Source organism: Schistocerca cancellata, chromosome 5 (genome assembly GCF_023864275.1).
Source record: "Schistocerca cancellata isolate TAMUIC-IGC-003103 chromosome 5, iqSchCanc2.1, whole genome shotgun sequence".
Taxonomy (NCBI): Eukaryota; Metazoa; Arthropoda; class Insecta; order Orthoptera; family Acrididae; genus Schistocerca; species Schistocerca cancellata.
Genome location: NC_064630.1, coordinates 256,422,611 through 256,449,779, shown reverse-complemented (window position 1 = coordinate 256,449,779; position 27,169 = coordinate 256,422,611). Strand labels below are relative to the sequence as shown.

The 27,169-nt window shown below is 42.4% G+C and overlaps 1 protein-coding gene across 4 annotated transcripts in view; it reads left to right on the top strand.

Moving 5' to 3' along the window:
- LOC126187581 (transcriptional protein SWT1) overlaps positions 1 to 27,169 on the top strand; it is a 262,566-nt gene that overhangs the window by 223,383 nt on the left and 12,014 nt on the right. For all 4 annotated transcript variants that reach the window (XM_049928751.1, XM_049928753.1, XM_049928752.1 and 1 more), the window contains 2 exons: positions 845 to 1,012; positions 14,709 to 14,791. In XM_049928751.1, coding sequence (XP_049784708.1) covers positions 845 to 1,012; positions 14,709 to 14,791 — 251 coding nt within the window. The remainder of the gene's footprint in view (positions 1 to 844; positions 1,013 to 14,708; positions 14,792 to 27,169) is intronic.

Here is a 27,169-nt window from a genome sequence, read left to right as displayed (position 1 = left end):
GATTCTGCCTCGGTATCAGTGATGCCCATGTGTTGGTTAGGACAGCAGTTGAGACCCTCCAGCCAACCTGTCTGCATGCCAGACACACTGGATCTCCACCTGCAGGTATGGTCTGGAGTGTGATTTTGTACGACTGCACGAGCACTAGTGAGGTGTTTTCTAACAGATAACACGCACCCACTTAACGCTGTTGTTACCCAGTACTCTGTACAATGTGTCATCATTTTGCCTTGGTCTGCTTGGGATCTGTCTCCAATCGAGCACATATGGGACATTATTGGACGACAACTCCTGCATCATCCACAAACAGCATTAACTGTCCCTGTGTTGACTGAGTGCAACAGACATGGAACACCATACCAAAAACTGACATCTGGCACCTGGACAACACAATGCAAGCATGTCTGGGTGCTTGCTTTCAATATTTTGACGACTGCACAGATTATTAATTTAACAGCACCGCACATTTGCAATGACTTACGGTGCACTTACATTAACCCCTGATCTTGCTATGTTAATCACTTAAATATTTTACCTAGACAAATGTATTCCCAAAATTTCATTACTGTACATTAATTATTTTCTTGGTGGTAGTTCTTTTCATCAGTGTATTAAGTCTTTGTTATGCATATTTTTATGTTTTCATGGTACTTTACATTTTCATTTATAGTTATTTCATATGGAATTTCTTGTATAAGAAGTGATATGCGATATTACACAATGAAACAACTGTATTAAATATTGGATACTGAATTTTGATTTATTTTTGTATTTATTTTTCAACTGTGAACGAAATTTCTTGTAGGCATGTAGTACAAAAATTGCCATGCTCTTCTATTTTTAGTGTTGCTGGAGCTAAAGAAGCCCAGGCCATGCGCTCTCCCGAAATGGTCCCAGTTATGGACCATATGTTCAAAGATTTTTCTGAACTGTACAGATTAATTTCATCAGGGCAGCAGGTGGGGTTCACTATTGAGGATATGTTCTCATTCTTTGAAGATAGTGAAACAAGGTGAGCTGTGGGTATTAATACATTAGTCATAATTAATACATCAGTCACAATATTTATTCTGTTTCTATTCCTTTAATATTTGTTATGAAACAATGAATGTATTGGACGCACAGTGCGTGCCCAATTTTTCAAAAGTCTTAGAGACTTCATGCATGAAGTTGATGATCATACACAATATACACTCCTGGAAATGGAAAAAAGAACACATTGACACCGGTGTGTCAGACCCACCATACTTGCTCCGGACACTGCGAGAGGGCTGTACAAGCAATGATCACACGCACGGCACAGCGGACACACCAGGAACTGCGGTGTTGGCCGTCGAATGGCGCTAGCTGCGCAGCATTTGTGCACCTCCGCCGTCAGTGTCAGCCAGTTTGCCGTGGCATACGGAGCTCCATCGCAGTCTGTAACACTGGTAGCATGCCGCGACAGCGTGGACGTGAACCGTATGTGCAGTTGACGGACTTTGAGCGAGGGCGTATAGTGGGCATGCGGGTGGCCGGGTGGACGTACCGCCGAATTGCTCAACACGTGGGGCGTGAGGTCTCCACAGTACATCGATGTTGTCGCCAGTGGTCGGCGGAAGGTGCACCTGCCCGTCGACCTGGGACCGGACCGCAGCAACGCACGGATGCACGCCAAGACCGTAGGATCCTACGCAGTGCCGTAGGGGACCGCACCGCCACTTCCCAGCAAATTAGGGACACTGTTGCTCCTGGGGTATCGGCGAGGACCATTCGCAACCGTCTCCATGAAGCTGGGCTACGGTCCCGCACACCGTTAGGCCGTCTTCCGCTCACGCCCCAACATCGTGCAGCCCACCTCCAGTGGTGTCGCGACAGGCGTGAATGGAGGGACGAATGGAGACGTGTCGTCTTCAGCGATGAGAGTCGCTTCTGCCTTGGTGCCAATGATGGTCGTATGCGTGTTTGGCGCCGTGCAGGTGAGCGCCACAATCAGGACTGCATATGACCGAGGCACACAGGGCCAACACCCGGCATCATGGTGTGGGGAGCGATCTCCTACACAGGCCGTACACCACTGGTGATCGTCGAGGGGACACTGAATAGTGCACGGTACATCCAAACCGTCATCGAACCCATCGTTCTACCATTCCTAGACCGGCAAGGGAACTTGCTGTTCCAACAGGACAATGCACGTCCGCATGTATCCCATGCCACCCAACGTGCTCTAGAAGGTGTAAGTCAACTACCCTGGCCAGCAAGATCTCCGGATCTGTCCCCCATTGAGCATGTTTGGGACTGGATGAAGCGTCGTCTCACGCGGTCTGCACGTCCAGCACGAACGATGGTCCAACTGAGGCGCCAGGTGGAAATGGCATGGCAAGCCGTTCCACAGGACTACATCCAGCATCTCTACGATCGTCTCCATGGGAGAGTAGCAGCCTGCATTGCTGCGAAAGGTGGATATACACTGTACTAGTGCCGACATGGTGCATGCTCTGTTGCCTGTGTCTATGTGTCTGTGGTTCTGTCAGTGTGATCATGTGATGTATCTGACCCCAGGAATGTGTCAATAAAGTTTCCCCTTCCTGGGACAATGAATTCACGGTGTTCTTATTTCAATTTCCAGGAGTGTAGATTAGAGGTCCTCAATCATTTCGTCCAGTAGGCTGCATTGTTAAATAGTGAGTGTCTGGTGGGCTACACATACTTCCAATCTTCATGTATGTAAGGTTTTGAAAACAAAGTAAGTTTGGTAACTTTTTTGTTTTGCTAGTAACAGTTTTAAAAATTAACTTAAAATGTAATATGTATTATAGTTTAGTGAAAGAAATAGTAAAGCGCAATTTTATTTAAGAAGACAAAAACCAAGAACAAAATAAATGGGATTTTACCAGCTTCCTTAACCAAAGTCACCTGTGTGGTGGTACTCAACTTAGAGGTAAGCTTGTTTGAATCCTGGTGGTGGAAAATTTTTGCCCCCCTTCTAACAGCCGTGTACCACAAGTCTCTAGAGGAACGGAAGGTTCCAAATGATTGGAAAAGAGCACAGGTAGTCCCAGTCTTCAAGAAGGGTCGTCGAGCAGATGCGCAAAACTATAGACCTATATCTCTGACGTCGATCTGTTGTAGAATTTTAGAACATGTTTTTTGCTCGAGTATCATGATGTTTTTGGAAACTCAGAATCTACTATGTAGGAATCAACATGGATTCCGGAAACAGCGATCGTGTGAGACCCAACTCGCTCTATTTGTTCATGAGACCCAGAAAATATTAGATACTGGCTCCCAGGTAGATGCTATTTTTCTTGACTTCCGGAAGGCGTTCGATACAGTTCCGCACTGTCGCCTGATAAACAAAGTAAGAGCTTACGGAATATCAGACCAGCTGTGTGGCTGGATTGAAGAGTTTTTAGCAAACAGAACACAGCATGTTGTTCTCAACGGAGAGGCGTCTACAGACGTTAAAGTAACCTCTGGCGTGCCACAGGGGAGTGTTATGGGACCATTGCTTTTCACAATATATATAAATGACCTAGTAGATAGTGTCGGAAGTTCCATGCGGCTTTTCGCGGATGATGCTGTAGTATACAGAGAAGTTGCAGCATTAGAAAATTGTAGCGAAATGCAGGAAGATCTGCAGCGGATAGGCACTTGGTGCAGGGAGTGGCAGCTGACCCTTAACATAGACAAATGTAATGTATTGCGAATACATAGAAAGAAGGATCCTTTATTGTATGATTATATGATAGCGGAACAAACACTGGTAGCAGTTACTTCTGTAAAATATCTGGGAGTATGCGTGCGGAACGATTTGAAGTGGAATGATCATATAAAATTAATTGTTGGTAAGGCGGGTACCAGGTTGAGATTCATTGGGAGAGTCCTTAGAAAATGTAGTCCATCAACAAAGGAGGTGGCTTACAAAACACTCGTTCGACCTATACTTGAGTATTGCTCATCAGTGTGGGATCCGTACCAGATCGGGTTGACGGAAGAGATAGAGAAGATCCAAAGAAGAGCGGCGCGTTTCGTCACAGGGTTATTTGGTAACCGTGATAGCGTTACGGAGATGTTTAACAAACTCCAGTGGCAGACTCTGCAAGAGAGGCGCTCTGCATCGCGGTGTAGCTTGCTCGCCAGGTTTCGAGAGGGTGCGTTTCTGGATGAGGTATCGAATATATTGCTTCCCCCTACTTATACCTCCCGAGGAGATCACGAATGTAAAATTAGAGAGATTAGAGCGTGCACAGAGGCTTTCAGACAGTCGTTCTTCCCGCGAACCATACGCGACTGGAACAGGAAAGGGAGGTAATGACAGTGGCACGTAAAGTGCCCTCCGCCACACACCCTTGGGTGGCTTGCGGAGTATAAATGTAGATGTAGATGTAGATGTAGATGTAGATTCAGCTGGCAAGGGGAGGAGAGATGGTGGCGCACTGTTCCTGATCAGCAGTTTTTGTGCCAGTGCCCTGCATTAAATTCCAAACCTCTGCGGTTTCTCATGAAAAGAGGGCATGTGACACTTTTGATAGTGATCTGTCCATTGGTCATGGACGTTAAACCCAATAGCCCCCTTGGTGTTAATCGAGAGAAGTAGCATGTGTGTCATCACCGGGTCCTACCCTCTTCCTTCCCTTCATCCATAACAACATAAACCCAACACTACGCCTTACGCTTACTCATCACAGTCATCCACATGAGACAGATACATGCTTGATGGTTGGAGACAGGCAGTTGTAAACCACCTTCATTTGGACCTTGCTATGAGAAGTAGTGGACCAGCCCTACTTCAGCTCCCCTAAGCTCATTTCCTGACTGTTGGACCACTTTCACTTTTTTGACTTAGGATTTCATAGCTACGCCTAAGAGATAATTTAATGCCACTCAGCTAGCCTTAACGAAGCTGATTCTCCCACACTATACTATGAACGACAATGTAAATTGGTTGATTCTCCCACGCTATACTATGAATGACAATGTAAATGGGTCTTAATTGTTAAAACTGTTACCTACAGATCACATTGGAATTATTAGCTTCTTTTTCCAAATGGTTTGTTGTGAGCTCTAAGTTCTATATGAAAACACTTAAAACCTCTGCCGTATTTCTTCCCTTTATAGTGACCAAAAAATTATGGCTGTTTGGGGCACACAAAATAGTTGCAGGTTGCCATAAGTTGATATAGACAGTTCTCAGAAATATGTCCAGTCTTCTGAGTTACAGTGTTTTGTAACTTGTCAAGGGACCCAGGTGTTTATGATTGGCATCTACTCTTCTGCAATGATCATATACTTAAATAGTTAAGCTCAGAACTTTCATTCAAGAGGACAGAGGTCTAAATCTCCTTCCAGCCAATCATATTTAGATTTTCTGTGGTTTCTGTAAATCATTTAAAGCTATTTGGCCTAAGGATGTCTCCAAAACATGATGCAGAGCTTGTAATTCAGCTCTGTGACAGGGCTAATTCTTCACCAATGCTTTCCTGCCCTTGTGTGTATTGCTCAGCGGGAAGTAGTTAGTGACCCATTTCTGATTTGGATTCACGTGTTGTTCATAGTAGTATTGTAGTGATCTTAATGTGGGATATCCTCTTTATTCAGCCAGCAGTACGTACTTAAGATGACATACCTACTCTTTGTCAGATTGCAGTTGACAACTGTATGGATCATATCTCACTTACATCCAAAGGTAATTTAATACTGCTAGATTCTTATAAGCTTTCACATTCTGAATGTGAGAATTAGTTATATAATGTACCAGGTAAATAATGTTATTTACACAAACCAATTATGAAATCAGCCACATCCGAATTCCTTCACTATCCCGTTGATGTACTGACCCAGTGATCACCCATAACTGCAGTATTCTTTTGATCTATCAGCTCGGTTAGTCACATTATCTTTTTTTAATAAAAAACAATTAGTGTATCATCCATTTTTTGTAAACATTGGCTCTTTGATTTGAAAATTCTTCACATATTGAAGAGATATTGGCCTACATCATGAAATTTCAGACTTCTGCACTTTTTATTTATAATCCACATAATTTGTTTTCACCAGAGGTCATTACTTCTGCACAGTTGAGTGATATAGTGTCTCATACTTAATATCCTCCTCTCATATTAAATGCAGATTATATTTAAACTTCAACATTCACTTCATTGAACCGTTTAGAATGTTCTAACTAAAGCATATTTGAGTATCAGTTACCACATTAGACTGATTTCTTATCAAAATCAGATTAACAAAGCCCGCTTGCCCACTTGCATAAGATTTTTAATATCCAAAGATAACTTCTATCTTTTTTGAAATGTCGAATTGAATCCCATCTTTATCAGTGTGTTTTGGAAAATAGTATTACTTATTCAATTACCACTTTTTCATAAATTATCTTCACAAAATTTTAAAGAAAAATCAGAACACCAGTTTCTTCAAATTAATTCCAAAAAATGCGTGAAAGATTTATTTGAACACAATGCACGCAGCATCATGTAATGTCATAACTAACTTTTAATAACAAGATCAGATTGCTACTCTTGACCTTTGAAGATTTCAGTACTGAGTAAAAGCTACCCCCCCCCCCCCCCCCCCCCCCCAAAAAAAAAAAAAAAAAAATTATAATTTTCTTTCTTTTTATATTGCTAACAATAACAGGAATACCAAGAACTTGATGCTCTTGGCATCTTCTTGATCCCTCTGGCTGCCGATTTGATGGCAAATATGTCTGCTCCTGTCAACAAAGCTATACAGACACAAATCATGGCCCGCTCTTACAGCTTCAGTTGGACTAGCATTCCTGAAAAAAAAGGATATTGTGAAACTCCAACTAACATCCAAGGAGTTGTTTCCAAAATGAATCTGGAGTGTATGCTAAGTCATTTCTTCATGAAACACTATTTTAGGAATGTTGCTGTAGTGAAGTATGCAGGAAGTCCTCTTTGAAGTTTGAAAAGCAGAAGAGAGGTTTGACAGAAATTAAGCTGGGAGGGCAGTTTTAAACAGTGAGATAAAAGTCAATCACCATATTATTATGAATCTCTCTCTCTCTCTCTCTCTCTCTCTCTCTCACACACACACACACACACACACACACACACACACACACCTGCAGGGGTTAGAATTGGCCTGTGGTATTCCTGCCTGTCGTAAGAGGTGACTAAAAGGAGTGTCCAACATTTCAGCTTTTCTGTGATGGTCCCCTGTAGGGTTTGACTTCCAATTTCAAAATTTTTTCGAAGAGCGCTCCACCTCTTGGGCGAGAATACATCCCTGGGTGCGTTTTCCACCATGCAATATACAGTGTCGCTTTCTGCACTGACGATGTCCATGGACTTCCTTGCACCTGATATCCAGCACGGTAGCTAGTCTGTTGTGGTGGAGCCGCCATGTACCATGTTGTTTGTAGCTCCCTGACAACACAGGGATCGCTCTGCTGATGCCTGTGCCATTAACTCCCCAAGTATGCCAAGGAGTAGATGCCTATCTCCCAGGAGCATCGAGACTCCCAGCAATGGCCATCCTGCCAGGTGGATCTCCCTGAGGCTGGGTGGCGCCTGTGGGGAGGGCCCTTAGTCGGAGTGGGTGGCATCAGGGCGGATGACCCACAATCAATGAAGCGTGATGCATCATCTCTTGCTGGTGGCCAACCATCAGCAGTCTCTTAAGCATTCGAGGGCTCAATTTAATGCAAACACATATGACCCCAAATCGTTCCCCTCCCTGGTCACACCATGGGAGGAACGAAAGGCTACGATTGGCAGTGAAGCTTATTCGCCCTGGTACCTAGTATGTATGAGAGCTGATAGGGAGTCTTTCATGATGATAAAGCCTCAGTTCTTTGTAGAGCATTTAGGGGACAAGTTTGGGGAGGTGGAGGGCTTTTGCACTCTGGGTCAGTTTTGATAAAAACGGCATCCTCTGTCCAGTCACGGGCATTACTCACTTGTGGCAAGTTGGGGGATGTTCTGTTACCATCATGCCCCATAAGAGTTTACATAGGATCCAAGGTATTATATTCCACAGGGAGCTTCTTTTGCAGTCTGATGATAAGCTGTGCACCAATTTAGAGTGACGAGGTATTCATTTTGTCCGGCACTTTCATCGGGGTCTGAGGGATAATCGGGTTGCCACTGATGCCTTCATCTTGGCCTTTGAGGGTGATACATTGCCTGAGAAGGTCAAGGTGATGGTCTACCACTGTGATGTCAAGGTGTATATCCCTTCCCCAATGTGGTGCTTTAAGTGCTGGAAGTTCGGCCATATGTCTTCCCGCTGTACTTCCAGCCTCATATGTCAAGATTTAAGACGCCCATCACACCCCAATATTCCATGTGCTCAGCCTCCTATCTGTGTCAACTGTGGAGAGCATCATTCACCTTGTGATTCTTGAGTTTCTCCCGGCGTATTTGATAATCAAAATATCCACGGGTGTGCTGCCAGTCTATAGTGTCCAACGGGCACAATATTTCGGCAATCATACATGTCGCCATCATCAGGTGAACTGATGGACTGAGCTCCTGTGAACGTGCCGGCACGGAGATCCGTACGCTATGGCTGCTCAGAGGGAACTGGGTTCGGTCGCGGTGGCGGCCGATTTAAATACCCTCCGCCCGCGGCGTGCTCCCTCCGCCGTCTGCGCCCCGCGCCACGCGCCACGTGCCACGGTCGCGCGGTGAAACAGATTGCGACAGCGTCTGAGATGACGTCGGTGTGATGGCTCTGTCCGCCATGGTCGTCACAACTATACGTTTGCTCGATTTACTCTTGATTAACCCAATCGCTGGTTCCCAAGCCTTGCTAAGATTATAGCCACAGTCACGGTTTATGAGGTCATCATTGGTGCGAATTTCGATGGCCTCTCTAACAACACTGTCCCAGTATCTCAACGTCTGTACCAGAATCCTCATGCGGTCATACTCCATGGCGTGATTTTCCGACAAACAATGTTCAGCGACCGCCAACTTGCTCGGATACATCAGTCGAGTGTGCCTCTGGGGTTCACGGCATCGATTCTCGACGGTACGCATCGTCTGACCAATATACGACTTGCCACATTGACACGGAATCTGGTACACGCCGGCCTTCCTCAAACCGAGGTCATCTTTGGCTCTTCCCACCAGTGCACGAGTTTTATTTGGAGGACAAAACACAGTTCCGCCCTGGTGTCTCTTCAGAATGCGGGCGATTTTCCCCGAGAGTGCGCCTGTGTATGGAATAAATGCAGTGCCTACCTCCTCCCTCGTGACTTCATCCATCTCAACAGGTTGTGCAGCAGTGGTTGGGTGGAGAGCACGTTGAATCTTCCACTCTGAGTACCCATTTTTTCGAAATACAGTTCTCAGGTGTTCCAATTCCTGGAGTAGACTCTCTGCGTCGTATGATCGCCGAAATATTGTGCCCGTTGGACACTATAGACCAGCAGCACACCTATGGATATTTTGATTATCATTCACCTTGCTTGCCAGACTGTAGGATTTTACAGAAAGAGAGGAAAATCTTTCGAATATACGTCCCTGGACTGACGGACCTACACTGAGACTAATCAGAAGGTTAAACGCCTCCATCCTGTTCATATGACCTCCTCTTACGCTGCTGCTGCCACTGTTCTAACCCTAGCCCCATCAGCTCCAACTGCAACAGTCATCTCTCAGAGAGCCGGAAGGCTACACCTGCCCCGTTTGTGGTGGGGGCGCTTCCCTCCCTGTTGCTCCTGCACCACCTAATTCGGGAGCAACTCCCCCCCTTCCCCCCCTCCAACCATTGGGGATGTCTGTCCCCACTTCTAAGTGGGAGAAGCGTCCAACTTCTTTGGCTCCTCTCGCTTGGAAGGGGTCTCTTGTGTCCCTCCCTTCCCAGGTTTCTCCTAGTGGGAAGGCTGATGCATGCCAGTGGCTGGAGTGTCCAGAAGCAACTGGTCGTAAGGCTTCACAGTCATCCTCAGTCCTGGAAACTGAATCCGTGAAAGCCTCCCAGCCAGAGAAACCAAAGGATCAGCGAGAAAAGTTGAAAAAGAAGGCCCCTAAGACCAAGGTTATTGCGGTGGAACCCCCACCACCACCACCGCTACTTACCAGCTTTGCATCTGAGGATGATGTGGAGATTCTGGCGTCCGCTGGGGACCTAGGTCTCGTCGGACCCTCAGACACGATGGATGTCACTCCCACAGGTACTCAATCGGTGGAAGCAGGTGACCCAGCGGCGTAATCTGCCTCCTCGGTCCCTTCATGCATTTTTCGGCCATGGACAGTGTCATTTTTCAGTGGAATTGCAGCGGTTTTTTCCCACCACCATGCTGAGCTCCATCAACTTATCAGCCTTCACCTTTTCTTTTGCATTGCACTCCAGGGAACTTGGTTTCTGCTGTTGTGAACCCCCGCCCTCCATGGCTATCCAGGTTGTTATAAGAATCGGGCAGCTTACGAGAGTGTATCTGGTGGAGTCAGTGTCTACGTCCTTAACTCTCTTTGCAGCGAGCATGTGCCTCTTCAAACGCCTTTAGAGGCTGTCGCTGTTAGGGTGTGGATGTTGCAGGCAGTTACCATCTGCAGCATCTATCTTCCACCAGATGGTGATGTCCCATTGCATGTATTGGCTGCACTGATAGCCCAACTGCCGCCATCTTTCCTGTTACTGGGCGACTTCAACGCCCATAACCCTTTGGGGGGTGGATTGGTGGCAACAGGCCAAGGCACTGTCATTGAGCAAGTGTTGGCACAGCTCAACCTTTCTCTTTTAAATGATGGTGCCTCCACACATTTCAGTGTGGCGCAAGGCACGTACTCAGCCATCGACCTTTCGGTCTGCAGCCCTGGCCTTCTACCATTTGTCACTGCTCCGGTGTCACTCACCTGGGCGCCTCCCCAGATGGGCTTTGAATAAGGCTGACTGGGTCTCGTTCGCCTCCATTGCCACTATTGAGCCTCTTTCTCATGACGCCATTGATGTGGTGGTTCATACAGTCACCAGTAGCATCCTTTCTGCAGCGGAATCTGCAATTCCCTGTTCTTCTGGGTCCCCTTGGCGGAGGACTGTGCCTTGGTGGTCATCAGAGATCACTGAGGCGATTCGCGATCGCAGGCAGGCCCTCCACCGTCATAAGTGGCAGTCGTCACTGGACCACCTCATTGAATTTGAACGGCTCCGTGCCCGAGCCCGGCTCCTTATTCGCCAATGGAAGCAGGAGTGCTGGGAAAGGTATGTCTCCACCATTGGCACCCGTACCTCTCCATCACAGGTTTGGGCCAAGATTAGGCGACTCTGTGGATATCAGACCCCCGTCAGTTTACCTGGGATTTCCCTGAATGGAGCGATCTGTACTGAATCAGACATGATTGCAGAACTCTTAGCAGAGCATTATGCTCAGAGTTCTGCTTCTACAAATTACCTGCTGGCCTTCCACTCCCTGAAAGAACGGTTGGAACGTCAGAGCCTTTCATTCCATAAGCGCCACCCCGAATTGTACAATGCTTCATTCAGTGAGTGGGAATTCCAAAGTGCCCTCGTCGCTTGCCCTGATACGGCTCCTGGGCTGGATCGCATCCCCTATCAGATGCTCAAACACCTCTCGGTGGACTGCCAGCGACACCTCCTAGACCTTTTCAACTGTATCTGGGTTGAGGGTGAGTTCCCGTCTCAGTGGTGGGAAAGCATTATCATACCAGTGTTGAAGCCTGGATAGAACCCACTGAGGTGGACAGCTACCGCCCCATTAGCCTCGCCAACGTTTTGTGCAAGTTGCTTGAACGTATGGTGAGCCGGAGGTTGAGTTGGCTCCTTGGGTCTTGGGGTCTTCTGGCTCCATTTCAGGATGGGTTCTGTAAGGACCGCTCTGCCACTGATAATCATGTCTGCCATCTGTACGGCCTTTGCCTGTATCAGCATCTGGTAGCCATCTTTTTTGACATGCTGATGGCATACAATACCACATGGCAAGTTGCAAGTTGGTTCCTCCCGAGTCCAGGAGAATGGGGTCGAGGGCTCTGTCTTGAGTGTTGCCTCTTTTTAGTTGCTATCAATGGGCTAGCTGCAGCTGTGGGAACGTCCATATCAGCTTCTTTGTATACTGATGACTTTTGCCTGTACTATAGCTCCAGTGGCTTTGCGGTTGCTGAATGGCAGCTACAGGGCGCTATCCGCAGGGTGCAACCTTGGGCCATCGCACATGGCTTCCAGTTCTTGGCAGACTTGCGTTATGCATTTCTGGCAGCATCGCACTGTTCACCCTGAGCCACGGCTTTATCTTGATGGCGAACCTCTTGCTGTGGTGGAGACGCATCGGTTTTTGGACTTGGTTTTCGATACCCGGTTGACTTGGCTACCTCATATTCGGCAGCTTAAACAAATGTGCTGGCACCATCTTAATGCTCTTCATTGCTTGTGTCACACCAGCTGGGGTGCCAATTGGTCTACCCTTCTGTGATTGTATCACGTGTTGATTCAGTCCCGTCTCAATTATGGGAGCCTTGCTTACGATTCGGCATCGCCTTCTGCATTGCCGTTGTTTGACCCCATACTTCACTGTGGGATCTGACTCGCATCTGGAGCTTTCTGCACAAGCACTGTAAACAGCATACTTATGGAGGCTGGTGTCCCTCCATTGCGGATCCGGCGCCAGCGACTTCTGGCTGCTTATGCTGCACAGCTTTTTAGCTTGCCCAGTCATCCCAATTACCATCTCCTGTTCCCCAATTCAGTCGTCCGTCTTCCAGAACGGCAGTCCTGCTCTTCCAGAACGGCAGTCCTGGTCAGGGTGTACGATCACTGTTTGTGTCTGGGCTCTTCTCTCTGGGCTTGAGTTTCTCCCTCTTCCACCTCTTTTCCGGGCCCATATACGTATACCCCCGTGGTGTGTGCCCCGCCCATGCCTTCGGCTGGATTTGGCACAGGGTCCGAAGGACTCAGTCCCTCCTGAGACCTTACGCTACCACTTTCTTTCCATCCTTGCTGCGTTTCATGGATCTGCCATGCCCTATATCACCGGTTCGATGGTTACTGGTCCAGTTGGTTATACTATTACTCTTGGGGATCATTCTGAACAGTGCTTATTGCTGGCTGGCTGCAGTGTTTTCACTGCCGAGCTGGTAGCCATCTCTCACACCCTAGAGTATATCCGCTCCTGCTCAGGTGAGTCCTTTGTTATCTGTAGTGACTCCCTGAGCAGTTTACTAGCTGTCAACCAGTGTTTTCCTCGCACTCGTCTGGTGATGGCTATCCAGGAGTCCATCCATACTCTCGCCCGTTGCGGCCGCTCCGTGTTTTTTATGTGGATCCTGGGTCATGTCAGCATCCCGGGTAATGAAAGTGGTGACACGCTGGCCAAACAGGCTGACCATGCACTGGCCCTGGAGATTGGCCTTTTGGAGTGTGATTTCTAGTCAGTTTTGTGGCAGAAGGTCCTTGGTACATGGAGTGATGAATGGTGCATCTTGCCTTCACCCAACAAACTTTGGGTTATCAAGGAAACAACAGGTGTGTGGTGCTCCTCCATGCGAGCCTCTCGCAAGGACTAAGTTGTTCTCTGCGAGCTACGCATTGGCCATACCTGGCTATGCATGAGCATTTATTGCGCCACAAGGACCTGCCTCTGTGTCGCTGTGGATCAGCGTGGACAGTGGTCCACATCTTGTTGGACTGACTGCTTTTAACTGCACTAGGGCAGCAGTTTATGCTGCCTGATATGCTCCCTGCACTTTTAACAGATGATGCTGCCATGGCAGGCTTAGTTTTGAGTTTTATTCATGCAGGGGGATTTTATCGCTTGATCTGAGGGTTTGTGTCTTTTTTTGTGTTGAGTCTGGCCTTTGGTCTATGGGTTTAGATTGGGGTTTTTAGTCTCTCTCTTGGTGGTTGACTTTTCCTTTTTTGTTACCATGGTTGGCCAACCATTGTAACACTCTGTGTGTTTTATAATTCCTCTTTTCTGCTCTTTGTCTATGACTTTCTTGTTCTGTGTTGTCCCTCATTGTCTGTGTTGTTTGTTCTTTTTCTTCTTCGTGGGTGTTTTTAGTCGTGGAAAAAGAGACCGATGGCCTTTGTAGTCTGGTCCCTTCAACCCCCCACAAACCGTTTGACTGCCAAGGAAACATCTCAAGTTGGCCTGGTTTTAATGAGCTGACTTTTGTGGTATCAGTAGACTTGCTGACAGATAGCTGCAGAGCAAGATCTGACAAGTATTTGGAACAGAGTCCAGCTGAAATCAAGCAAATGTATTTTCTTGAGTTTATTATGCCAAGCACGCCTAACAGCTGTGTGAAGATGACTCACATGACCCTGAAATTGATAGCAATACGATGTGACCAGTCTACAGTGTAGAGTACATCATAAAATGACAGTTCACAATGAATAGTTCAAGGAAAGCTGCAATAATTTAATTAGTGTTGTTTTTTCTTTACTATAAGCACGTTTTGGCTACAGTACCATTCTCAGGTAAATGCAGTATGGATGTGTATTCCAGCTAGACATTTTCTAGAGAATGGCGCTATAGCTGAAACAAGCTTGTAGTAAAGAAGAAATGGTACTAATTATAGTATTTGCAGCTTACCTGGAATTATTCATTATAAAGTAACTGCTATAGCTGTAAGGAAAATGGCAACTATTTGAGATCATAGAATTAATTACTTTATGCACTAGATTTATCGTCCATTACATAGACTTTGACCATGTTGAATTATATTTTTTGCAAAGTCTTACATCAAATCTGTAACTGTAATTTATTTCTTTTTCTCCCACAGTGATATATTTAAGGAAATTAAAGAACAGTTCCATAATTGTGGAGTTATAATGAGGCAAGCTGTTGATCATTTTTCTGAAAAAGGTATGTACAAACAAAATTTTCTAAACAGCATGGCTTATACAGAAACCTAAAGGTAAATTGGGTATTTGGCAGTAAGACACATATGTTCTGTAGTCATGTTGTGGAAGAGATTTAGAAAACATGTATCTGAAAAACTTGAAGAAAAACTTAATTGCAATGCTGAAGCTGTTTTCTGATATAGTGCCCTTTCTCACAAACTTAATTAAATTAAAATTAATGCATCTACCTAAGTGAATTGAATGAAAGAGGTCTATGGTTTCTATTATACTGTCTTCCATGATTACTAGAATGCATCAAATTGTAGTAGGTGCTTCATCAGTAAATTCTTCTGTTATTTTCGGTTACGCTATATTCAGTAGAATAAATTCACAGGATTGAAATTAAAAGTATTCATTGTGAAGGGCTATCTTATGAGGTACACGGCTGTCAGAACTGGTATGCTTAAAAATATTTCTCAGTTGTGAGTTTGTATTTAATGTGAACAGACTTTTTCTCAGTTGTTTCTTTACCTCCAGTGAGGACAGACACTCATATTTGTGAGAGAAGATGACAGAGCTTAATAAATTTGAAGACATCATAGTCACCAGTTGCAAGAGACCATCTGTCCAGAGCTGCATGTACACTGTTGTCACCTTGTGCAGTTTGTCACGTTACAAGTCCTGTATTGAAGGCATCATTACCTACCTCAGACAATAAAATTGGCTCTGGAATTACCATGGTATTGGCTACTAACAAAAAGGTGTCAGGTCTATGATAAGATACCAACGACAGCTTAGATTTTGAATAAAAGAAGTAGTCTGGGATAGTGAGTCACCCTCATTCAGCGAAGAGCTTTGCCAAAGATGGCAGAGGAACAGAGACCATCCCTTAGGATAGGAAACTGGCCCTTAAGATGGAAGAATCAATAGAAGGTAATATATTTCATTGCATTAAATACAAATAATGTGTATCCACAGGAAGTGATGCCTGAAATTGAAAAAGTGTCATGATTATTTCTTCATTGGCAAAATATTTCAGATTAGCACCTCATCCAGACCTGTAAGAGGGGCTGCCAAAGAGGGGACTACTATGAGGGGAACTGAAATACCAATTCTAACATAGCTTTGACTGCTAAGACTATCCTAATCCCACAGCATTTCTTTCTTCCAGGTGTTAAGTCATATGTGTACCAAGTTTGGTTGGATTTTGGCTAAGTGGTCCAGACCTATGCTTTACATCTTGCTCCTTCTGGCTGCCAACCCTACCCATATTTATTAAATGTCATCACAGCTGTCAACAGTTGGCCCAGCAATTGCAAAAATTATTGATAAAGCACCAATATCTTTTGTGCTCCCAGGTGCACAGCTGAGTCGTTTATTCAGTTTTAGCACAATGTTTTGATGACCAACCCAGTCTTCATCCTCAAGTGCTGTGAACTGTGCTGTTACGTGTACTCACTATCTGTAACCAGAATAAGATGGTTTCCTTTTGATAATTTTTGTGTCTCTTGTTGTTGACTCCCCCACCCCATGTCTGAGTATGCCAGGGAGTGCTTCATTCAACAGGATATCTTTCCTCATGGTAAGTTACATACACACACGCACGCAGACGCGCGTGCGTCATGGGGGAGGGGGGGAGATGGATTCAGAAAAATCAGGCCTATAATAATAATAATAATAATAATAATAATATGGTACTGAATTTAGAAATACTCCAATGGAAAAGAAGAATTACTCACAAAAATGCATAGTACAGTCAGCCCATATAAATTTACCACAAATCATTAATTATACTAAAATTTTGAAACAGTGAATAATATTTACATACATTATACATTTTTACAATGAAATTAATGCAAAGCTGATCATTATCAGGCAAAGTAAGTACAGTGGAATCTCACATAGCGAGCATAGTTCATTCCATAATCTTACTTGTAGTACAAAAACAGTTGTTAAGCAAAACAATCCATCCCATATAAATTAATGTAAAATACAATTATGCATTCCATGCAGAAAAATTACTAAAAGTTCTGTCTTATTCATGCGATTTATTCAAAGAAAATTATACATACAGTATTATCTGCTTTATTGTTCATCATACATAACTAATTCTTTATTACTAGGAAGCTGTCTATAGTCATTTGTTTTTGCCGATGCTTCAACACTTGACGAAAATGTGACACAGTTTTATTGTCAGATAGTTTGTAGAGCGCGTAGCCACTGCTTTAGTGGGGTGATGATTTTCAATATATGATGCAACCGATTCCCATGCTTTCAGCATTTCTCTTATTATGCCAGAAGATTGCTGCTTTGCTGTTGCTGCGTCCGCCTCCTCCTCCTCCTCCTCCTCCTCCTCTGAAGAAGAAGAAGAAGAAGAAGAAGAAGAAGAAGAAGAAGAAGGTCCACATCTTCCTGTTGTGAAACACACTGCAACTCCATAACCTCTTCTGTGGTCTTTTCTTGGCTGTAATTTACCACAAGTTCCTCAATATCGTTGTTATCCACTTCTAGTCCCATGCTCTTGGCCAAAAACACAGTCTCATTGACTTCAGGCACCACGGGTACCGACTCAAATGCCTCAGAGTCACGTTCGACAATGCACTCTGGCCGCAGCCTCTTCCAAGCAGAAGTGAGAGTTCTCTTGCTAACCCCTTACCGTGCATTTTCGATCATCTTGAAGCAGGAAACAGTGTTGAACTGATATTTCCAAAACTCTCAGGGTGAGATTGGTGGCTTCAATCAACTCAAAGCAATGCTCAAAGGGTGCTTTACTGTAGAGCTTCTTTAAGTTAGAAATAATCTGCTGGTCCATCAGCTGATGTAATGGAGGTGTGTTGTGAGGCAGAAATAGTATCTTGATGAATTGAAATTCTTCAAGGAGGTGGTCTTTTAGGCCAGGAGAACGGGCAGGACCGTTATCCGTAACAAGCAAGACATGGATTGGCAGATTCATCTCACCGAAGGACCAACCACTTCATTAATCCAATCGCAAAAAAGATCACGTGACACCAAGCCTTGTTGTTGGATCTCCACATCACATTTAACCTGCTCTTACAGTTCTCGAAGGCTTATGCAGTTTCAGAATTGTAAACAAGCAACGGCTTAATTTTCAAATCACGAGTTGCATTGGTACAGAATAGCAATGTGGGACAGTGTTTCATTGGCTTGTGATCTAGCAATGCATTCTCCTCTGCTGTCATAAAGGTATGCTTCAGCATCTTTTTCCAGAATAAGCCCATCTCCTCTCAATTAAAAACCTGTTGCGGCAGATAACCTCAGAATCTTCAAGCTTCTTGAAGTTATTGATGAAGTTCTCTGCTGCCTTTGTGTCAGAGCTGGCTGCTTTGCTGCACCTCACAGAGCTGTGAATGCCAGTTCTTCTCTTAAACTTCTTGAACCAGCTACGGCTTTCCTTAAACACTTCAGCCACTGATGATCTTGGCGCGTTCTTAACAATGTTGGTGAAAATCGTTCTTGCCTTCTCACCAATGAAGTTCTCGTTAGTAATATCACTTTGCAATTGCTTTTCATTTATCCATTTAAGAACAACCTTTCGACATCGTCCAGAATACAAAATGGTTGTTTAGATACTCTTGTCACTTCCTTCAAAGCGTCTCTCTCCTTAACCTTGTCCTTATTTATGAGAATAGTACAAATAGTTGATATAGACCGATTGTATGTGCATGCCAAATCAGCATTGCTCACACCACGTTCGCGATTTTCAGTGATTTTGCATTTCGTTTCTAAGGTCATTCTCTTTCCTTTATGGCCACCTTCTTGCGGCTTTATATTCAGTGACATTTCTACAAATGTTACTAAAATTTGCACACAAAAAACGCTATGTGAACACAAGTTTAGAAAAATTTGTGAAGACAAGCTGCACTAAGAAGCAGGAGGAGAACTAAACCCAGACTGCAGTACATACTAAAGACTTTGTTCATACTCCACTGCCGACAGTGAAATGTGTTCGTCTTGTTGAATGTTTCCGTGGCCACGCATGAATGGCTGGTGATGTCACACTAAATTTTCGTAAATTGTTATGCGAAACATTGCTTGTTAAGCAAGTCTTTTTTTTTCCAAAATTGTTGTGTTTGTTATGCAAATTGTGTGTTATGGGAGGTGCTCGTCAAGTGAGGTTCCACTGCATTTCTTTCATCTTTGGTATCTAAACCTTGATCCTTACTATCAAATGTTTGTGTCACTCATCTTGTCAATAGTCATTGAACACTTAACCAAATGAACTTTTAAATCTTACTGTGTTTCTTGCTGTTGCAATGTTTCATCTTAGACTGTCAGTTAACATATTTACATTTGGCTGGCTTCCCGTTGTGTGGTTGTCTACAAATGTCATGATGGTATCCTAAGTTTCACATTGGCAGAAGTCGATTCCATTACAGCTTCAGATCTCTTGATTCTATCTACTTACTTATTGGCTAGTTTCCGGTATAGAGACGATCCTGATAATCTCTCTCTCTCTCTCTCTCTCTCTCTCTCTCTCTCTCTCTCTCTCTCTCTCTATCTCTCTCTGGTGGCGTTTTTTTTTTTTTTTTTTTTACCACTCCATCTCAAAAAATCCACTTTTTTATATCTTTTCTCATAAATACTTCACAAATCATCTAATTATTTTTGTCTCTTGTCCTGTGAATCACTCATACATGGTGCCACCTTTAACACTTTAAGGACTGTTTGTACATAGTTCACTGTCACTCCCATAATTTAAAAATTGTCATTTGTTCTTTTCACTGTGCCTCACCCTGTAGCAACATCTGTAAGCTTACTAATCTGGTGTAATCCTCAGGTGTCTCTTGGTCTTCCATTGTTGATTGTCCTCCTGATATTAATGGATTTGATGAGCATTTGTTAAATGAAGTGCACTGCACTATATCAGTCGATTTTCCATCTGTTCATATTTATTTACACAATGTGTTTCCTTAATGATCATCAGGTTTGTAATAGGCAGGATTCTAAATACTCTTACCATGTCAGTAAGTTATACCACTTAGCACCATATCACAAACTTCTTTCATGGCAGACTAAAGACATTAATGTAGATTATTCGGGCACAGACTGTACGATTTGAGAGCTCAATACAAAGTGCTTATATTAATGACTGCTAAACATGAACTAAGTAACTTTATATTTTAGGTGATCCTCACAGACTAGGTAACATAGTTATTATACTATGTGGAGACTAGATAAAATTTAGATTGCTCACGAGTTCAATGCTAGACCCTGACTGCTTGTAGTGTTATGTGGTACGCCTATTTATAGACACACATTATACAAGAATCACTTAATGGTAAAATACACTCTAGACACTAACATAAAAAGGGGAAAATTAAAAGAGATACAGTCACAATAGACAGTGGTATAATTTTGTTTAACTGATAGCTATATGGTTAGGAAATTGTCAAAGTATACGTACTGTTTTATGAAAGAGTAATGTTAACAAAAAGGGGACTCTGAAAATTTATCAGTAAAATTGTTGTTGTTGTTGTTGTTGTTGTTGTTGTTGTGGCCTTCATTTCTGAGACTGGTTTGGTGCAGCTCTCCGTGCTACTCTATCCTGTGCAAGCTGCTTTATCTCCCAGTACCTACTGCAACCTACATCCATCTAAATCTGTTTAGTGTATTCATCTCTTGGTCTCCCTCTACGATTTTTACCCTCCATGCTGCCCTCCAATACTAAATTGGTGATCCCTTGATGCCTCAGAATATGCCCCACCAACCGATCCCTTCTTCTAGTCAAGTTGTGCCACAAATTTCTCTTCTCTCCAATTCTATTCAATACCTCCTCATTAGTTATGTCATCTACCCATCTAATCTTCAGCATTCTTCTGTAGCACCACATTTCGAAAGCTTCTATTCTCTTCTTGTCTAAACTATTTATCGTCCATGTTTCACTTCCATACATGGCTACACTCCATACAAATACTTTCAGAAACGACTTCCTGACACTTAAATCTATACTCAATGTTTACAAATTTCTCTTCTTCAGAAATGCTTTCCTTGCCATTGACAGTCTATATTTTATATCCTCTCTACTTTGACCATCATCAGTTATTTTTCTCCATAAATAGTAAAATTCATTTACTACTTTAAGCCTCTCATTTCCTAATCTAATTCTCACAGTATCACCCGATTTAATTCAATTACATTCCATTATCCTCATTTTGCTTCTGTTAATGTTCATCTTATATCCTCCTTTCAAGAGACTGTCCATTCCATTCAGCTGCTCTTCCTGACCATTTTGAACAACCTCCCATCTGATGTCACTGAACTTGTGATAGTAACAAACTGAACACATTAGCAAATGTTACATTCTTTTTATATCGAAAGAAATGTAATGCATTACATAATATTCCATTAGTGTTTCATATTTAAGTTCTTTTTTTCATTGCTGTAGATAATATTTGATAATGAGTAAGCTGTTGTAAGGAACAGAGTAGTCTGATGCATTTTGGAAGCAGTAGTAAATGGTCTCACTGGGGAGGGGGGCAGGATGTAGTAGGGAAGACTCTGGGGAGATCGCTGAGACCTTTTCCTGGAACCACAATATCTGCAGCAGGAATAGATTAATAGATGAGCAGGAAAGGAAGATAGTTGGGTCAAGCTAGCAGAGAGCTGGTGAGGATAAGGGAAAGTAGTAGTGAAGGCAGTGTTGGCAACCGGGAGTTGCTAGGAGGTCTAACAGGAGCAGAATGTGGTCTGACAGTTTTGTTGTGGCTACCAGCAACAGGTTTCAGCTGCCATAGTCAAGGAGAGAGAATCCTGAAGGTGGTAGGATATTTGCAGCAGACTTTGCCCGTGATTAAGAAGGTTGGTAATAACACTAATGTTAGGAAGAAGAGAATAATGTAGGTAAGTAGCAGTCATGGCAGAGTTGTAGGTCATCAATTACAGGAGAATTTTACAGAATTTTAATATAAATTACAGGAGAAGTTAGGGGAGGAGCATCAGGTCACCAACATTTTTAGGCTTAATGCTGGGCTGGATCAGGTGGTGGCAGTTTTTTGCTCTTTGTGTAAGGATTTCACAAAAGATGACCACATAGTGATAGTGAGTGAGTGGGGTGGGGAACAGTTTGGCTAGAGACAGGACATACAACATAGATGATGACCTGAGTAAGAGAGCTTCCCTAACTGGTGGTACCATTGTAAGCCAGACAGAGCTGTTTCAGCAGAATTATCAGCATCATCTTGGCAGTGCTCCAAGGCATGTCAGTGAAGAGCTGGAGTTGACACTGAAAACTGCTGACGGGTGCACATTGTGCTGTTGCCAGAGGGGAAAATCGGGTGATAGAGGTACACTACACATGTTCTGCACCTGAAATTTTGAAAAGGGAGGTTGGTATAGTTGATTAGTGAGAGTATAGTGAGTGAGTGTGGGACTACGCATTGTGAAATACCTGTTATCACATGTAGGAGAACTATGCCTGTTTTAAGATAAAGCATGACAATAGGCTCCCCTATCTTAAAAGTATCTCAACCAGCTTTTATCTCAACTAGCTTAGAGACTTCTGCACTATGTATGTGGGAAATAGAATGTGTACCACACATACGTGCACAAACATCATGGAAATTTTCTCAGAATTATCTATCATTCATCAAAATGTGCAGTCAGTTATAAATAAAGTATACCAGCTTGAAGTTGGATTATAGTCTTGGAGCAATATGGTAGTGTGCGTTACAGAGTACTGGTGGAGAGATAATGAATTACAGCATGTAGTGTTACCGTCAGATGAATGTGCAAGTTGCTACTGTGGGTCTGCCTTAAAGGGGAGCGGATCATATATCTATGCAGGTATGGCATACATTTTAAAGCTAGACAAGCTCACCTACAATTAGTGTAGATAAACATTTTGAATTGGCAGACACTGAAGTAACAACACTAGATGCATATAAAAAGTCAATCATTCGTGTGTTTACATTCAACTGCTGGTAATGTGGAGGTTTATTTCAACAAATTAATTGAAGTCCTTAAGAGAGTTTCAGACCCCAGAACAAACATAATAATAAATGTAGACATGAATGTTAACTCGATTGTTGAGGGTGAAATTATTAATAACTTCTTAAACATTTTGAGCTCTTTTGTCATGGTGCAGATGATAAATAGTGCTAAGAGGGTTTCAAAAAGTTTTAATTTATTTATGGACTACGTACTTAAGGATATTATTGTAAAGTATTTATAAGAGATCTTGGCATTTCAGATAATTACTGATAGTTGATAAAGCTAAAGCCAGTCTTAGTGAAACCGGAAAAACTGCAGGCCTGCAAAAGGATTGTCTCAAATCATAAGATACATACTTTTTCTTGGGCACTGACAAATCAAACCAGGGATGAAATGTATGTAGAAAGCAATGCAGATGCTAAGTGCTCTATATTCTCCACATTGTTTACATTAATTTTTGAGGAGACGCTTCCAAAACTAGCAAATTCTACTGCAGCAGATAAGGAAAATACAGGATGACCCAAAAGCCCATTAACATTTGAAAATTCATTATTGTCTGGAATAATGGAGGTACAGATGTAAAAACTGGCACTCATGTGGAATGACATGGGGTTTTACTGAAAGTAAAAAAGTGCACAAAATGACCACCAGACGGCACTTAATGTGGTACAAAAGCAATAATTAACAAAACAAACACTTGACATGTCGGCCGTCATTCATCAACAATACTTGTAGTCAAGGGACAATGTTTTGTTTGCACTGTACAGCATATCTGTAGATATGGTGAGAAATTGCCATTAGGTGTTGTCTTTTAGCATCTCTAATGAGGGTTGACGATCACAGTAGACATCCAACTTCAGGTAACCCCATAACCAATAATCACAGTTTTACCTTCCAGGAAGTTTTTATCAGGTAGGCTAGGGATGATCTGATTCCCTCTCTTAATTATACCTCATTTTATATGTGATTCTCATGTGGCATCACTGACATGTTGCTGTCCAGTGCCATGTGTTGGCCAGTTTTTGCACTTTTTTTAGTTTCAGTAAAACCCTATATCATTTCATGCATGTCTGTCAATTTTTACCTCTCTGTCTACATTATTCTGTGCATTAGTGCCATTTTCAAATTTTAATAGACCTTTGGGTCACGGTGGTATTAGAAAATCCTCACTGACACTTGAATTTCTCAGTTCTTTGCAAAACCACTGTGCTAATCCACAGTTCCTTGAGTACCATCACAGGTATAAAAAAGATATACAGGAGGGTACTGCCTGCTTGCTAAAAAAATAAAAGTAGTAATAATAATTGGTTTCTTGCGAAATGAAAATAAAACTCAGCAGCTAATCTTCAATCTAAGAGACAAGCCACTATCTGATGACCCTAGTTCTGTTAAATTCCTTGGAGTTTATTTAGACGAAAAGTTATCCTGGGGCCAACATGTAAACTATATTAGTAGTAAGCTATCTAGAGTAATTTATTGATTAAGACAACTCAGAAATTGTGTGCCTGAAACATACGTCAGAGCATCTTATTTTGCATTTTTGCAAAGTATAATATCCTATGGCATTATTGCGTGGGGTAATTGTAGTTATATACATGACATCCTATTATTGCAGAAGAAAGCCATTAGAATAATTACGAATTCTTCACATAAGGCCCACTGCAAATCCTTATTTACTGAACAAAAAATCATGACAGTAATAAACATCTATACATACAATGTCTTATTCTATACGAAGAAGAACTTACAAGTCGTGAAATGTAGAGAAAATGTACATTGTTACAATACAAGAAGCATCAAACACATATACATGCCTCACCACAGTTTATCAAAGTCAGTAAGTAGCTATGAGGTCACAGGGCTCAAACTATTTAATAAGCTGCCCCAAGCTATACAGGATCTTCCTGGTCATACATTCAAAGAAGGGCTGCATGAGTGGTTACCGTATTTACTCGAACCTAAGCCGCACTCGAATCTAAGCCGCACCTGAAAAATGAGACTCGAAATCAAGGAAAAAAATTTTTCCCGAATCTAAGCCGCACCTGAAATTTGAGATTCGAAATTCAAGGGTAGAGAAAAGTTTTAGGCCGCACCTCCAAATCGAAACAAAGTTGGTCCATTGTAATATGAGATACAATTTAGGTCGAATGAATGACGATACAGCTACAGTAGTTTGGTTCGAATCGTAAGCTTAGCAGTTAAGCTTTACCAGGTAGCCATTGCTATGCATCAGGTGCTCCGTCCATATTTATACGGGTACCCTTCCTTTTTCACGTGCTTCGTCTGGGTTGAATTGATTGCTTATTTTTCTTTGATCTGATAAGTGCCGTTACTTTGTTATAGGTGTTTCGTCACTCTAAGCTGAAAATGCATTATTGTACTGTGTCACGCATTGTTTGTCGCATTCTGATAGTGAGTGTTTACGACATGTCGCCGCTCGCGACATGGCTTGCTTTTGTACGCGCTACCGCCGCTTCCAATTGAAAATAAATAAATAAATAAAAATAAATAAAATCGTCTCATTAGCGAAACAATGGCAAGAGACTGCAATTTGTTGTTACTTACACTGCTGCTTTCTTTGATAATGATCAACAAGAACCAAATAATAGACTGCGTGTGATAGAAGATGTTGTGAAGGAGAGTTTAGCGAAAATTTTTCTCCGTTTGAATATCTTTCCAGATGCCTCTTTAGTACATTACCTTCTGCACAGAAATTAGAGTCATCTTAGATTTAAAAATCTAGTCAGTTGTCGTGCTTCATTTCTGACTGTATCTCTAATCGGCGTAAGAATAATACTAATATAAACAAGGCATGATATGTATATTCTTCCGCGATTGCTGTTGTCTCACTCTAGTTTCGAAGTTTATTAGGCAGACAGGATTTAAATGAAGTAGCAGCAAACACAAAAGAATACATGGCAAAAAGTTTATATTCGTATTATTCTTACGATGAAGAGAATACTGCATGTGATTCACAATTCATAAAAGTTCCTATTAGCAACCATCTCTTGTCACGGATAGGAAAAAATTCAGAACGTAGAGTTGGTCATATTGACAAACATCCCAAACAGTCTTGCCAGTCGGATTTTCGTAGTACATTGAAAGGCTGCTACATTCGAAGATGAACAATACGGAATTTGTATTTACTTCGTTGGATAATGTATGAAAATGCAGTGGTCGAAACTCGGGGCGGAGAAAAAAAGCTCGTCCACCACCTTTTTCTTTTTTTTTAATTTATTTACTGGCGCAGAGGTTTTGGCGCCAGTATTTATCTTTGTGCCTTCAAAGCATGCTTGTGTAGCGCTACATATATTCGACGGCAAAAGTTACTTGTGGCGGCACCTACCAACATTTTACAGAACTTCCGCTTACTTTGCACTCGATTCTAAGCCGCAGGCGGTTTTTTGGATTACAAAAACCGGAAAAAAAGCACGGCTTAGATTCGAGTAAATACGGTAATTGCCCACCCATTCTATAACATCAATGAATTCTTCAAATGTAAAATGCAGTAATCCAATAGATGACCCACTGTACATTTACTGTAATATAAGCTAAAATATTTCAGTAGTCAATAATTTATCACACTGTATTGTAAATTGTATCTTCATTTGACATTGTCAGTTGCTGTAATGGCCTAAAGACAGTAAAATCTATATTATTTTTACTATTTCATTCCCTTCTCAGATGTTATGTCTGGTTAAAAATTGAAAGTGACGCGGACTTTGATCAAGCGTGACTTCCTTTTAACTGTACAGTATATGTTACATTGCATTTAGGAACTTTCGAGTAATTGAACATGTATCAATAATTACAGATTTCTGTAGTTGTATAAATACGTTCAGATGAAGCTGTATTGTGTTGATGTACTGGTGGATATTGTGTGGTATGACTCCTGTAGTTGATAGTATAATTGGTATAATGTCAACTTTATCCTGATGCCACATGTCCTTGATTTCCTCAGCCAGTTGGATGTATTTTTCAATTTTTTCTCCTGTGTTCTTCTGTATATTTGTTGTATTGGGTATGGATATTTTGATAATTGTGTTAATTTCTTCTTTTTATTGGTGAGTATGATGTCAGGTTTGTTATGTGTTGTTGTTTTATCTGTTATAATGGTTCTGTTCCATTATAATTTGTATTCATCATTCTCTAGTACATTTTGTGGTGCATACTTGTATGTGGGAATCTGTTGTTTTATTAGTTTATGTTGTATGGCAAGTTGTTGATGTATTATTTTTACTACATTGTCATGTCTTCTGGTGTATTCTGTATTTGCTAGTATTGTACATCCACTTGTGATGTGATCTGTTTCTATTTGTTGTTTGCAAAGTCTGCATTTATCTGTTGTGGTATTGGGATCTTTAATAATATGCTTGCTGTAATATCTGGTGTTTATTGTTTGATCCTGTATTTCAATCATGAATCCTTCCATCTCACTGTATATATTGCC